At 38.4% G+C, this 16,912-nt stretch overlaps 1 protein-coding gene across 1 annotated transcript in view; it reads left to right on the top strand.

The window, feature by feature from the left end:
• Nup98-96 (nuclear pore complex protein Nup98-96) overlaps positions 1-16,912 on the top strand; it is a 770,989-nt gene that overhangs the window by 497,996 nt on the left and 256,081 nt on the right. Inside the window, exon 25 of the mRNA XM_090379042.1 lies at positions 2,073-2,203. Within this exon, the coding sequence (XP_090235168.1) occupies positions 2,073-2,203 (131 nt within the window). The remainder of the gene's footprint in view (positions 1-2,072; positions 2,204-16,912) is intronic.

Genomic DNA, 16,912 nt, shown 5'->3' on the forward strand with positions numbered 1-16,912 from the left:
TTTGTCAATGTTAAAATTCAGTTGCCACTTCTCAGCCCATCTGCTCAAATTTACTAGATTCTGTTGCAGTAGCACACTGCCATTACTGTCATTAACAACCCTGCCAACGTTTGTATCATCTGCAAACTTCGACCCTAATGTTGTAAATATACAAAACAACAGTCGGCCCAACACTGAATCCTGTGGAACTCCACTAATAACATTAGTCCACAAAGAACAGCATCCATTGATTACCATCCTCCGTCTTCTCCCACTCAACCACCCTTTTATCCATTGTAGCAACTTACCCTTAATACCATTCTGCTCCAGTTTGTACAGTAGTCTTCCATGTGCAACAGTGTCAAAGCTTTGCTGAATTCCAAGTACAGCAGACTCTCGATTAACCGGGACACTTCAAGACTCCAAATGGGGGAAAAAAAAAAAAAAAAAAAAACAGAAATCATGAAATTCAAGTAATAACTAGAATAGGTATAAACAGATATTTTGCAAATCGTAAATAAGTGACAAGCGGGCATTATAAGTCGTCATTGGGAGATTAGTGTACCTATTATCTTGCAATCCCCACTGTCTTGACACCCATCGCTCAAAAAAAAGACACCAAATGGTTAGTTTGTTTTAGTGTGTCGATTGCTGTGTTCCGTTGCAGTGCAAAAGGACAAATTTTGTTTTGTTATTTGTGTCAGGGATGTCAGAATTTTTTTTATAGTATTTTTTTTTTTTTTTTTTGTTTAGAAATCGCAAAAATGATGGTTAAACGCAAGAGTTGCATTTTCAGTTAAAACAAAAACTTGAAATTATTCAAAAGTTTGAAAACGGTGCATCCGTTAAATCTGTAAGGAACCATTATAATGTTGGTGATCAAACCATACGCAACATTGTAAAAAATAAAAGGAAGCTGTTAGATTTAAAATCGACACCACAAAAAATAAGGGGAAGCATCGTATTGGACACGCAAGTAGTGCGTGGTAAGTTTTTTTTCATTTTTTATCTATCGCCATATGTTTTTTATGTAGGTTGCTGAACATTTTTCGATACAGTAAGTCCCCGACTTACGCAACTACTGTTTTACTTAAATTTTTTTTTTTTTTTTTTAGGATTGTAAAATTTAAAACAAACAAAAATAATAAATAAATAAAATAAGCAATCAATAACGACGATCATGGCACGCACAAATTGCACAAGTGAGATACGGAGTAACAAGCAAAAAAATAGGAAAGAAGAGAAGATTTTTACAATTGATTTATGGTTTTTTTTATTTTTTTATATATGACTGAAGATTTCAGTGAAGGGGACACATTTCACCATAATAACATAAAAACCCACAGAATTCCAGCTGTTTGTATTATCGCAAATGCAATAAGATTGAGTTTACTACCCGTTTATAATTAGATGCACGAACAGAAAAGCCCAGTAACCCGGAAGGTGCTAATTGTTTAATGGCAGTGACCTCCAGAAATGTGCTTTAGTAAAATGTGAATTCACGTGAGGTGATAATAGTGTGTTTCCCCCTTAACCCTGTTAAGTTCTTTTCAAAAAATTTCATTTTGACCGTTATCATGGTGCCGACTAAGAGAATAAGTGACAGTGCTTCTAGTAAATATATCAACAAAAGGAAAGCCATCGATTTGGATTAGAAAATCATTCACAAAACATGGCTGCATATTCTGCTGCAGGAATGATAATATCCTTTGAATAATGAAACTTTTTAAAATGCTTTTTGAATTCACAGATTTAATACACTTCTAATGACTTAATAATTGGAGACATGGTTTTGTTACTTGTATATATTCTGCAACTGAGGAAGTTGCATATGAGGAAGATAAAAGTACACAAGCCTGTCATTGGTACTAATAAATTTGCAAAACCTTAACTCAGCAAGAAGACAATTTTTGAATTGATTGATGTTCACAATTATGGTTTCTTTTTTTTTTAATACTTAAACATGCTTATTAAATTTTGTAGGAGAGTTCTTAATCATGATTAAGAACTTCCAGTTTTTTTTTTCTTTTTTTGCATGTTTACCTGTGTGCTTGCACTTTGTATTGTACATACATGATTTATATTTTTCTTAGCAAAAAGAAGAACATCTTTTATGCTTTTGTCACCCCCTCCACCAGTTCCAGTTGTTGATCCTTCACCTCTGTGTGTTGCCGTAGAAGCAATTAGAATATCTGCATGTGCCCTTATGGACAAAGTAGCTGAAGTAAGCGCTGTAGTAATTGTTCATATGTATTAATTTAAAATTAAAACTTGCATTATTTTTGCCCTTGAGGAAATCTCTGTTAACTCCTTTGTTGGTGTGTTTGCCATACATCACCAGGCTTTTAACTACAGTGAATTTTGGATGGTGGTCGCTCTTTGGAGAAAAATTTTTCATGGAATTTTGAAATTTTTAAAAATAAAATCTTTGTACATAAATACCTCAAAATATAAATTTTTTATTGTTTTGACTTTATTGCCTAACATTTGAGTAAAATTATTGAAAAAATAAAATTCGGAATTTAAAAAATATATATATATAAATAAGTTCAGTCTTACTTTTTTTTGATACAGAAATATCCCTATTATGCACCATATGCATCTATTTATATTATTCGATTCAATTTATCAAATATTGACTTCTGTAAGCCCAAATTGAACAGCCGAGGTCAACAACTGTAATGATATCCTTTTTTTCAAAGATATTTTCATGTTGCTATCAATTATAAATTGTCCACATTTAGTTGGAAACACAGATAGGAAGTGACAGAACATACTGAAAAAATTTCCAGAAAATTTATGCATATGATTTTTTTAATTTTGTTCCAGCAAATTAGTGTATTTGAATCCCCTTCCCCTTTGCAGCAAATCTATATTGTATAGGGAAATCCTTTCAATTTCAAATTTGTGCAGTACACTGTTATTAAGTCTGTGTTAGGAATGAAACATTCTGCAAAGGACAGTGCTCTCTCAAGGCTATTCATTGAAGGATAAAGAATTCATTTTATGTCTTTATCAACTAATGTATGACTATACAAAACTCACAACTCAACAGGAGGATCAGTAATGATCAACCTTCAAAACACATATATATATATATATATATATATATATATATATTTTTTTTTTTTTTATGTAAACCCCAAACCCGAGAGGTATTAGAACCTATAATACTTAGTACCGTGCTTGGGTTGGAGGTTGAGAAGACGAAAGAAGATATTTGTTGATATTGCACTTGAACTTCTGAAGACTGTAATTTTCAGGAAATACGTATGAAGGAAGGTGTTTCAGAAAACAGCAGTTGAATGAATAAATGAGGAAGATGAAAAGTAGGTTCTGTGAGTTTGAAGTTGGACAGTAAATTGATGTTGGCTGGTGGCTGCACGTGTTCGGACTGTTTTGAAGGAGAGAGCGGGAATTATAGAAGCTAATTCAGAAGAACAGTGCCCATGGAAATATCTGTAGAAGAGGTATGCAGCAGAAACAGTACATCTATGAAACAGCAAGTAGAGAGACTCTGTTAAGAGATGAATCATTGATTAATCCAACTGCCCTCTTCTGAATGGAATCAAGAAGCCTGAATGAGGTTTTGGGGGCACCACCCCAAATGTGGGAACAATATTCCATGGTAGGTCGGATTTGCGATTTATACGGAGTGAGCAGCTGTTTGGAAGAAAAGTAATGCCGAGAGCGAAAGAGAAAACCAAGTTTTTTAGATGCAGAGGAAGCAATATTTGTAATGTGCTTGTGCCAAGAGAGATTAGAAGTCAGGGTAATCCCCAAAAGAGATATATCATTTTGCCTAGAAATCAGAGTGTCGCCAAAGATAAGCATAGGAGCAGAAGAATCCTTTTTGCGAGATATAAGACAAGGCAGAGTTTTAGAAGGATTGAAATCAACTAAGTTGTCTTTGCCCCACTGGAGAATTACCTGTAGATTGGCATTTAAGGAATTGGTAGCAGATTTTCGAGAAGTTGAAGCTGATTGAGCAGGGCAAGGTTTCTCAAAATGGAAAGTGGAATGCAATGTGCTATCATCTGCAAAACTATGGATAGGATTTCCAATCAATGGAAGAAGGTCATAAATATACAAGAGGAAAAGAGTGGGGGAAAGAACTGAACCTTGAGGACACCAGCATTAGTGGAGAAGTTAGAAGATGGAGAGCCATCTACCATCACCCTCAGTGAGCGATCAGAGAGAAAACCGGATAACCAATTACAAAAAACAGTTGGCATACCATAAGATGAAAGCTTGTTTAGAAGACCTTTATGCCAAACACAACTGAAAGCCTTTGAGATGTCAAGAGCAACTATTTGTGTTTCACCGAACCTTTCCATTGAATTAGTCCATAGATGGGTAACGTAAGCCAGCATATCACCAGTGGATCGATACTGACAGAATCCATACTGGTTGATCAGACAGAAGGTTTCTAGGTAGTTTAAGAGTTTGCGGTTAATTGATTTCTTCATTACTTTAAAAAGATTATAAGTAATTGCAATGGCACGATAATTGGATGGGAGGGATTTGTCACCCTTTTTAGGAATTGGCTGGATATGAGCAAATTTCCAAGCAGAAGGAAAAACACCTTTGGAATAAGAAAGTGAAAAAAGTCGGCAAAGAATAGGAGTAAGTTCAGGAGCACAGGTTTTGAGAACAAGTGGAGAAATACCATCGGGACCTGGAGCTTTCTTAGCATCAAGATTCGTCAAAATCCTTCTGACATCCTTTTGATGGAAGACCACAGGTGGCATTGAATAGAGTGTGTTAGGAATGGTGGGAGGTGTTTTACCAAGATCATTAATACATGACTTGGAAGAAAAATGGGATGCTAGCAGCTCAGCTTTATCCTTGGCTGAAGTAACAACAGAACCATGTGGTTTGGACAGAGGTGGGAGCAGAGATGGGAAAAAGTTGCGGACAATAGCTTTGACAAGAGATCAGAATGCTCCGCTACCATTAGGGCAAGAAGCAAGTTTTCTAATCTTAGCCTGTTCAAACTCTAGTGTGGACTGATTAATAACTGCTTTACAACTGTTGCGAGTTTTCGTGTAGGCAGAAAATGAAACTGAAGAATTAGAAACAAGCCAATTACGATATGCAATATTCTTCTCTTGAACAGCCTTAGCACATTTATTGGAAAACCAAGGTTTAGATAAAGGATGAGATTTTAAAGTGGAGTGTGGGATAAAGGATTTCATTCCTGCAAGAATAATTTCACTGACACTATCTGAGCAAACGTTGACATCAGAAGTTTTGAAACAGTAATCCGACCATGGAAAAGAAGTCTCGCAGGTCATCCCATTTTGCATTCTTGTAATGCCAAACAACACGAGGTTGGGAATAGCCATGAGATAAAGGTTCCATTGGAGAAGAGACAATCATCAAGTTGTGATCTGAAGTGCCTAAAGGACCTTTCACTTCGACCGTGTACTTAGAAGGATTGTTTGGGAGAAAAAGATCAATCGTGTTGGCTGTGTGATTGGGATTTTCCAGTATTCTTGTAGGTAAATGAACAATCTGTGCAAGGTCATTAGTAATTGCAAAATCCTCAGCATCTCGACCAGCTGTGTCGGTGTGACTAGAAAACAGAAACCAGCTGGAGTTGTGAACATTAAAATCACCAAGGAAAATTACCTCACTTTTAGGAAAGTTGGACTGGAGAAAGTCAAGTTGCAAAGAGAGGATGTCAAAGAGCTCCAAGTGATTAGTGGAGTTGAGAGAATGGTAGAGACAACAGATGAATTTGACACAATGGGGTAGAGAGATTTTAAGCCAGAGAAGATCAAAGAGAGGAGATTTCAAATTGCCAAGTCTCTGACAGGGAAATATCGGAATGGACATATGCACAAGTACCACCTTTGAGGCGAAAGGAATCATATAGCGAATAATTTGGGCATCTGAGATGAGGAGTAGTTAAATCAACCGATAACTGATATTCTGTCAGAAAAAGTACATGGGGTTTGGCAGACTGCAAGTGGAAATGGACATTGTTGAGATTAGAAATATACATGTATATATATCTGTTTTTGTGTATATGCATATGATTTTTCAATTTTTTTCCAGACAATATGTGCATATGAATTTTTTTTTAGATAATTTATGCATATGATTTTTTAATTTTTTTTCTTGCAAATTTGTTTATTTGATTCCCCCTTTGCAACAAATCTATATTGTATAGGGAAATCCTTTCAATTTCAGATTTGTGCAGTGCACTGTTAAGTTTAAGTCTGTGTTAGGAATGGAACATTCTGCGAGGGCCAGTTCTCTCAGGGTTATTTTTTGTAGGATAAAGAATTCGTTTTATGTCTTTATCAACTAATGTATGACTATACAAAATTCACAGCTACAGGCGGATCAGTAATGATCAATCTTCAAAACAGATATATACATGTATACTACATGGAGTCTGCATGTGAAAAAGGTAAATCTACACATGTACTGCTAAAAGGGTTAAAAATGTACAAATTTCTTTAATAGGGATACAAAAGAATGGGTTCTAATTCTTCATAATAGGATATGTTTTTTTCATTGGATTCATTATAATAACTAATTTAGCTAATATGTAATAAAGGATTATAAATTAAAATACTGTACATTAGCTAATAAAGAAATAGTGATTTCTTTATCACACTAAAATAGCCTTGGCAGCACTGACCATCTGAGCTGCAGCCTTGGTAGCTTTTGCCTTAATCTGGTCTTGGCTATCAGTACATGTCGAGGCAGTGTGATTTTACTCTTTCAGCACACACGCACACACACAAATGCCCAGCCATATAAGTTAATGCTTGCCAATATCCTTCTGCCTTTACAATTGAACTTTCTATAACTGCCACTAAGGGCTCTCTTCCTGATCACGATTGAGGAGACTGTGTGCCGAAGCCAGTACTTGTCAAGCCAGTGTTGCGTGAAGGGAGTTTTTTAGCTGATATGTAATAAAGGATTATAAATTAAAATACTGTGCATTAGCTAATAAAGAAATAGTGATTTCTTATTCAACATAACAATCAAACAGCGATTTGTGATTCATTATTGCGTCAGACAGGGCTATCTGTACATGTCGAGGCAGTGAGATTATACTGTTTCAGTACACACATGCACACACACAAATGTCCAGCCATATAAGTTAATGCTTGCTAATATCCTTCTGCCTTTACAATTCAACTTTCTATAACTGCCACTAAGGCTCTCTTCCTGATTACGACTGAGGAGACGGTGTGCCGAAGCCAGTACTTAGCATTAGCATTAGTAGAGGCATTTGATGCAAGAAAGCAAGCTTATGCAGCATCAGCCAAAAAAAAAAAAAAAAAAAAACCACTTCCACTTCACCCCTCTGTTCGTTCAAAATACCTGTCCAGCTGAGCCTTAAACTTATTTAGGCTATCAACTTCCACCACAAGGGATGGAAGTCTGTTCCACCAACCAACCACCCGCTGGCTAAAGGCAAATTTCCGCACGTCTATCCTACATCTGTCTTTCCTCAATTTGAATTTATGCCCTCTCAGGTGATTTTTCTGAGCTAGAGGAAGAATCCCATCAGCATTGAGCATGCTTAAACCATTCAAGGCTTTATACACCTCTATCAGATCACCTCGCTGGTGCCTAGTCTCCAGACACTGTAATTTGCAAAACTTAAGCCTTTCTTCGTAAGAGCACCCCTTTGTTCCATTCACTAATCTTGTTGCCCTTCTCTGTACTCGTTCCAGCAGCTCTACATCCTTCTTGAAATGAGGCCTCCAGACCTGTATACAGTACTCTAGGTGTGGCCTGACCATCGCCTTATACAATGGAATAATCACCTCCTTATCCCTGCTGGAAAAATTCCTGTATATCATTGACAATACTCCATGAGCTACTCTTGCAGCCCGTCTGCACTGCTCAGAGAACTTCATATCTGCCTGCACAACCACCCCCAAGTCCCTTTCATTCTCTACCACTGTCAGTGTTGTACCACAGAGTTGATACGTTGCTCTGGGGTTGCTGTTTCCCATGTGTAGTACTTTACATTTGTCAATGTTAAACTTCATTTGCCACCTCTCAGCCCATCTGCTCAACCTTTCCAGATCCTGTTGCAGCAGCATAGTGTCAGTAGTGTCCTTGACAACCCTGCCAACCTTTGTATCGTCTGCAAACTTGGACATTAAGCCCGATATACCATCATCAATATCATTTATAAATACAGAAAACAATAATGGACCCAACACTGAGCCCTGAGGGACTCCACTAATAACATCAGTCCACGATGAGCAGTGTCCATTGATTACCACTCTGTCTTCTCCCCCTCAACCGCCCCTTTATCCATAGCAGCAATTTGCCTCCAATGTCACACTGCTCCAATTTGTGTAGCAGTCTTCCATGTGCAACAGTATCAAAAGCCTTTCTAAGATCCAAGTATATAATATCAAAGTTATTCCCTGCATCCAGTTCTTTTGTGACTGCATCATAGTATCCAATCAAGTTGGTCAGGCAAGACTTCCCCTTAACAAAACCATGCTGTGTCTGAGCTATAACTGAAGTCTTGTCTAAATGATCCTGCAGTGCTTCTTTAACCAGTGCGTCCATTAATTTTCCTGGAACAGAAGTTAAGCTCACAGGTCTATAATTACTTGTGTCAGCCTTTGATCCTCCTTTGTGAATTGGGGTCACATTTGCACATTTCCAGTCTGTGGGTACCTCCCCTGAGTCCAAGGAAGCTCTCATAATTATGGCTAAGGGTTTGCTTACTTCCTTTGCTGCCTCCTTTAATATAACTGGATAGATCCCATCCACCCCGGGTGCCTTTCTTGTGTTTATCTTCAACAGTTTCTCCTCCACTTTACTCCCAGTTATTTCAAGATTCTGTAGCTTACTGCTAGAGTTGAATACACCTCTGGCATTCCCCTCGCTGAATAACTCCTCATGTGTGAATGTCGATGCAAAATATTCATTTAGTTTGTTAGCTACCTGAGCAGGATCATCAACACTTGACCCATCAATATCAAGTGGACCAATCTGATTCATCCCCTTCTTTCTAGAGTTTACATAAGTAAAGAACTCTTTGCTGTTTTTCTTTGCATCCCTTGCCAAGGATTTCTCATAATCTGCCTTCGCCTGCCTTTGTAAATTACTTGTCAAGCTAGTGTTGCGTGAAGAGAGTTTTTTTAGCTGCATGTCACTGACAATTGTTTTAAAGCAAGTATCATGTCGACATAATGCTCAAACAGCGATTTGTGATTCATTATTGTATCAGATGGCTTAAATGCATTGGAAACATTTAAAGAGATGAATGAAGCATGTGGTAATGAGTGCCTTGGTAGGTTGGCCATATGCCGGTGTGAAATGGTTTCTCCATCAAAACAGTGTCAAGGTTCTGCCACATCCCCTTATTCATCAGACTTGGCCCCATATGACTTGTTCCTGTTTACATATCTGAAGAAAGTTCTGAAAGGCAATCATTTTGCATCCGACCCAACAATGTTTGCAGAGCCACAACAGAAGCACTTCACAGTCTTTCAAAAAATGGCTTGCAAGAAGCATTTAATACATGGGTACGATGGTGGCGAAAGTGTGTAAGGTTCAAGGGAGAGTATTTCGAGAAGGAGAAATCCACGTAAGATTCAGATGATGAAAATTAAGATAAGACCTTGCACAGTACGCAAATTAAATAATCACCCCTTGTACATTCATTAATAATGATATTCTTTGATTATTGGGAAGAGGGGCATTAAGTCGTTGCTCATCTTATGGAAATGAACCAAAGTAAATGATAATAAGCTTTACTAATCTTGTGTGAGAGATCAAGCTGTTTTATTGAAAATATTACCAACAAATTGAATACACCCCACTAGAAACAATTAGTTTTCCAATTTTTGAAGAAGTCATTATTTATAGTCATCAGGCCTGTTGGTCTATCTTCTGGATCAATATGGAATGCACTACTAGACCAGTAGTTCATTCAGACACTTAAAAAGTTTAGTGACATTTCAGGACGTTGCTGTTTCTCATCATCAGATCTGTTGGATCAGCTCTAGGACTACTGTGGAATGAACTACTTTCTCATTCCACATCAGTGATAATGAGAAACTAGCTCATGGATTGATTTTGAATGAAATACTGAATTTGCAAGTCTAGTAGCTCATTTCAGATCAATCCAGGATCCAATCCAGATGAGAAACAATGACTTCTCGAAACATCAAACTGTTTAAGTGTTTCTATTGAGGTGTATTTCCATTTTCAAGAAAACAGCTTAATCTATCGTTTATGGTAGATTAGTGTTGTTTACTTAGTTTATTCTCATAAGCTATTCTTTGAGTTCACTGCCATATCAAGATGAATGATAAATTTTATTAATCTTCACCCCCCCCCCCGTATTATTTATACCGTTTTACAAAATAATACAGCTCCCTGCTATTTGTCTATACGGGGGTGTCTAATAAACAAATAGTGATTTCTTTATCATACAGAAATAGCCTTGGGAGTGCTGCATCTTAACCCACCAAGGTTCTTGCAGTTTCACTACTGGTTTTTTTTTTTTTTTTTTTATTACAGTCTGAAGTCAAAGTTGTGTGAATAAGGAAAGATGGACAAAATCAGCCAAAAATCGCCCTTTTCCCAAATATTGAATGAGTGCAGCCAGTATTTGTGAAAAAAGGGTGTAATGCCAAAGGAAATTCATGAAGATATGGTTATGACATTGGCGAGGAGGGGGATACCCCTTCTTATTCTATGGTAAAAAAGTGAGCAGTAGAATTTACATGAGGGTGGAAGAGCTGCAACATTCATTTCTCTAGGAGTTATTGTTATAGTGTGCATGAATTGGAGATGATCGATCGACGAGTGACAGTTTGGTACATTGCCACTGTCTTGGACATCTCATCTGAATATGTGTGCCACATAATGACAGAGATTCTTGCTATGAAATTGGTGTCAGCACAATGGATCCCATAGTTTTTTACAGCAAGTCAGAAATGCACAAGAGTTGTCAAGTGAACATTTGCATTGTTATCAAGCAGATCTAGCAAATTTCCTTGCAAGATTTTTGACCACGGATGAAATGTGGGTCCATCAGTTTCTGCGAGAGGTTTATTTTATTCTCATAAGCTATTCCTAGGGAAAAAGTATTTGAGCAAAGGAGCACTCTAAGCACTGAAAACACTACTACTACTAGTAGTAGTAGTAGTAGTGGCATGTGATGCAAGAAAGCAAATGTATGAGCTTATGCAGCATCAGCCAAAAAAAAATATATATCACACCATTCCCTCCAAATGCCTGTCCAGTTCCTCCTTAAATTTATTCAACCTATCAACTTCCACAACGACAGATGGAAGTTTGTTCCAGCAATTAACCACCCGTTGGCTAAAGGGAAATTTCCGCACATCTATTCTACATCTGTCTTTTCTTAATTTGAATTTATGCCCCCTTAGGTTCGTAATCTGAACAAGTGGAAGGATCCCATCAGAATTCAGCGTGCTCAACCCATTCAAGGCCTTATAGACCTCAATCAGATCACCGTGCAGGTGCCTAGTCTCCAGCCACTGCAATTTGCAGAACTTAAGCCTCTCTTGGTAAGAGGATCCCTTTATTCCCCTCACCAATCTTGTTGCCCTTCTCTGTACACGCTCAAGTAAACCTACATCCTTCCTAAAATGAGGCCTCCAGACCTGTACGCAGTACTCAAGGCATGTCCTGACCATTGCCTTATACAGAGGAATAATCACCTCCTTTTCCCTGCTAGCAAAATTCCTATATATCATTGACAAAACCCCATGACCTGCCCTGGCAGCCTGTCTGCATTGCTCAGAGAACTTCATATCTGACTGCACAATTACTCCCAGGTCTTTTTCATTTTCTACCATCTTAAGTGTAGTACCACACAGTTGGTACGTTTCTCTGGGGTTACTTCTACCCATATGCAGTACTTTGCATTTGTCAAGGTTACTCTTCAGTTGCCACTTCTTAGCCCATCTGCCCAAATTGTCTAGATCCTGTTGCAGTAGCACACTGCCATTACTGTCATTAACAACCCTGCCAACCTTTGTATCATCTGCAAACTTCGACATTAAGCCTGATATACCTTCATCAATATCATTGATAAATATACAAAACAACAGTGGACCCAACACCGAACCCTGTGGGACTCCACTAATAACATTAGTCCAAGAAGAGCAGCACCCATTGATTACCACCCTCTGTCTTCTCCCACTTAACCATCCTTTTATCCATTGTAGCAACTTACCCTTAATACCATTCTGCTCCAATTTGTACAATAGTCTTTCACGCGCAACAGTGTCAAAAGCTTTCCTGAAATCCAAATATATGATATCAAAATTATTTTTTGCATCCAGTTCCTTTGTAACCACATCATAATATCCTATCAAATTTGTCAGACAAGACTTTCCCTTAACAAACCCATGCTGTGTCTGAATTATTGCTGCAATCTTGTCTAGATGATCCTGCAATGCATCTTTAACCAGTGACTCCATTATTTTACCCGGAACAGAAGTTAAACTAACTGGTCTGTAATTACTCGTGTCACCCTTCGATCCCCCTTTGTGAATTGGGGATACATTTGCATATCTCCAGTCCGTGGGAACCTCCCGTGAGTCCAAGGATGCTCTCATAATTATGGCTATGGGTTTGCTTGGTTGCTTTGCCGCCTCCTTTAATATAACTGGATAGATCTCATCCACCCCAGGTGCTTTTCTTACATTTAACTTCAACAATTTCTCTTCCACTTTGCTCTCAGTTATTACAAAATCATTAAGTATCTTGCTACAATTTGATAACCTTCTGCCATTTTCAAACCTTAATAATTCCTCACGTGTGAATGTAGATGCAAAATACTCATTCAGTTTGTTTGCTATCTGAGCAGGATCATCAACAGTCGAACCATCGATGTCAAGTGGACCAATCAGATTCATCCTCTTTTTTTCAGAGTTTATATAAGTATAGAAATCCTTGCTGTTTTTCTTAGCATCTTTTGCCAAGGATTTCTTGTAATCTGCCTTCGCCTGCCAAACAACCTTTCTTGGTGACCAGATTACAGATTAACTTATATCTGCCATAGGCTTCTGAGTCACTTGATAATTTATATGCATCCCATGCATTTTTCTTCTCTGTTACGAGTGTCATTAGTTCATTTGACAACCATTTAGGCCTAAACCTTGAACAATATTTCTTAATAGGTATGAAACTTTTAGTAGCTTCCACAATTAATTCCTTGAATGCTTCCCACTTAGAATTTACTGTTGGTAACATCGTCAGTTGATCCCACTGTACAGAATTTAAAAACTGTCGGAGACCACTGTACTCACCTTTAAGGAAGCAAAAACCCTTTCCTTTACCCCTGATGGTAATTAAATCTTTAAGTAAATCCCACGTCAGTACACTGTGATCACTGCCACCTAGTGGTTCTTTTATCTGCAAATTCCTAATACATGAATGATCATTGCTGATAACCAGATCAAGAGTATTACTTTCTCTGGTTGCCTCTCGAACACGCTGCTGCAGAAAACAATCATCCAATAAATCCACAAAAGTCTGACTAGTGTGTGAGTGCCCAACCCACAAGTTCCAGTCAATATCTGGGAATTTAAAATCCCCCATTATAAGACATTCCGATTTACTACCCCACTCTATTTCTCTGTAAAATTGTTCATTGTACTCATTCGAGTCATTAGGCCTATAACACACTCCTACTCTAATTTTTGCTTTCGCAGTGCTTATGTCACACCAAACTGATTCAACAGTGCACTGTTCATCTATATCAACTGGATGCACTTCTTTTGATTTTATGTTTTTCTTTATTAACAGCATAACACCTCCTCCCTTCGTATCATGTCTATCCTTTCTGTACACATTGTACTCCCCAAATTCCAGTTCGGCATTCCTTATAGCTTTGTGACACCACATCTCTGATATCCCAACAATATCTGCCTTTGATGTCTTGACCAACACTTCAAATTCATCAAATTTATTTACTATACTTCTAGCATTGGTATACATGCACCTATTCCCAGCCACTCTAACACATCCCATATACCCATCTGTTTCACGATGACTGACATCCGTCCCTGAAATCCCCAACACCCCTCACTCCAGGTCGCTACTTATTCTAATAGAAGTTGTGCTAGAATCACCTTCACCTCTGCCTACGGCTACTGTTAAACTATTAGTCCTTGTATCCCCCCAAGCTATCAGTTTTCTGACCCACCTAACACTGCCTCGATAGCATCAGCAAATATTCTTGCACCCTTTCTATTTAAGTGTATCCCATCCCTATAGAAGCAATCTTTCCTGTTAACAAGTACAGTCCAGGCTGAAAAAAATTCTACTCCTTGCACAATCTTTCCAGGGCCGAATTGATCGACAAGGCTCTCTTCATATACTCCCTCCTATCGTGTCTGGGCAGAATTGCAGACACTTTCAAATTCAACCCTAATTCACGGCTTTTTTTCATCAGTGACCTGTACTTTTTAAGTAATTCTGCTGGTCTCCTACTTTTAATATCATTAGTGCCAATGTGTACAACTATATCACCTTTTGTGCCCTTAAAAGATATCTGCTCTACGTCATCAACCTTTGCCCCTGGCAGACAATCCCTGGTCCTGTTCCATCTATCCTTTCTACAAAGGATGTTTCCCGTTTCCCTGACAATAGAGTCACCAACAACTTCTAGTTCCTTTGGGACCAGTGCAATCTGCCTTGGGGGTTGCTGCTGTGTTGCGTGATGACCAAGTGCAAGCTCTGGCATTGATGTGGGCAGCTGAGAGCCTGATGGGCCCTCAGCTGCCCACTTTCAATTCAGATCTTTCGAGGGCATCCACCCTGTCCTTTAAACTCTCATATAGGCCCATAACAACGCTGAGGTGTCGCCTGATTTCCTTACATCGCGCACACACAAAGACATCCCCCATGGCAATATCGTGTTCCGTTCCAGATAGTTCGGCAAACATTTCACAAGTTGCACATTTTTTAAGGCTGTGATGCGTTGGAGAATCGCCCTCCTCAGTTCTCCCCCGAGTCACAGCACTCCTGCCACTTTGTGCCCGTTGCTTTGCTGCTCTAGTTTGGGGCATGATATTTTAAATTAATAAGATCAATAAATGAAATTAAATTAAATGTCAATACTACGCTATCTAATAGAAACAGTGAAGCATATTACTGTTTCTATAATTATACGTTAGAGCTACCTAACTACCTCAATTAAAAATTTGAATTCCCGATCACCATATACAAAACAATGCCTGCAATATTCGAATGAAATAACGGTTTTATAAAGTATTACGTATATCTACAAAAACTGTTTATACAAATAAAAATAACCAGCGTAATTAGAACTATAAGACAACGTATTAAGTACAATATAAAATAACAATTATGTAAATAATAAGCAAAAACTTATCGTTTTTTTTCGGAGCCTGTAACTCGCAGCTGTATTTTCTAAAGAGAGTCTTATTTTATTCTCATAAGCTATTCCTAGGGAAAAAAGTATTTGAGCAAAGGAGCACTCTAAGCACTGAAAACACTACTCTTCTTCCCATTCAAAGGAAGCCAAGTTGATCCCTTCTGCTGGCAAGGTGATGGCATTGGTTTTTAGGAATGCTGATAGAGTTGCTAATGGATTACCTTCAGAAAGGCTAAGCAATTACAGGGGCATCTGTGAGGTGCTTCCATTAAAACATCAAAGACAAATGTCAAGAAAAACTCATCAAAGGAGTCTTGTTTTGCCAGGATGCACCTGCTCACAATTCTGTCATTGCCATGGCTGCACTGCATGAATATGCCTTTGAAATCTTGGACCAAACCCCCATTCACTAGATGGGCATCATGGGACATTCACCTTTTTCCTAATTTGAAAAAAAGTATCTGGCTGGCATCCATTTTTCCACAAACAAAATTCACAGTTCACCAATCCGTACCCTCCAAGAATTTGTCTGATTCTCCCTTGAATTTATTCACAACAACAGATGGAAGCCTGTTCCAACGATCAACTGCCCGCTGGCTGAAGGTAAACTTCTGCACATCTATTCTGTAACCATCCTTGCTCAACTTGATTTTATGCCCCTCTTGTGTGTAGTCTCAGCAAGTGGAAGAATGCGATTAACATTCAGCTTACTCAGTCCAGTCAAGGCTTTAAACATCTCAATCAAACCTCCTTGCAGGTTCCTGGTCTCAAGGTACTGCAATTTGCAGAATTGAAGCCTTTCTAGGTAAGAGCACTGTTTTGTTCCCTTCACAGATCTAGTTGCCCTTCTCTGCACCTGAAAGGAAGGATGTAGATTTTCTGTTCCAGAAAATCTAAATCCTTCCTAAAGTGAGGCCTCCAGACCTGTATACAGTATTAGCAGTAGTAGAGGCATATGATGAAAGCCAAAAAAACCCTCCCATTTCACTCCTCCATTCGTTCCAAATGCCTGTCCTGCTCAGCCTTAAATTTATTTAGGCTATCAACTTCCACAAAAGATGGAACTCTGTTCCACCAATCAACTACCCGCTGGATACAGGCAAATTTCCCTACATCTGGATTATCAAAAAATAATTTTTTACATCTATTCTACAGCTGTCTTTCCTCAATTTGAATCTATGCACCCTCAGGTTCTTAATCTGAGCAAGAGGAAGAATCCCATCAGCATTCAACTTGCTCAACCCATTCAAGGCCTTATACACCTCAATCAGATCACTTCACAGGTGCCTACTCTCCAGGTGCTCAATTTGCAGAACTTAAGCCTTTCTTGTTAAGAGCACCCCTTTGTTCCCCCTCGCCAATATTGATTCCTTTCTTTGTACTCGTTCTAGGAACTCTGTATACTTCCTGAAATGAGGCCTCCAGACCTCTGCACAGTACTCTAGGGTTGGCCTGACCATTGCCTTGTACAATGGAATAATCTCCTCACTGTCCATGCTATCAAAATTCCTATATATCATTGAAAAGACTTCATGGCCTGCCCTGGCAGCC

This window comes from Mastigoproctus giganteus, chromosome 8 (genome assembly GCF_048544385.1).
Source record: "Mastigoproctus giganteus isolate SK-2022 chromosome 8, ASM4854438v1, whole genome shotgun sequence".
NCBI classification, from domain to species: Eukaryota; Metazoa; Arthropoda; class Arachnida; order Uropygi; family Thelyphonidae; genus Mastigoproctus; species Mastigoproctus giganteus.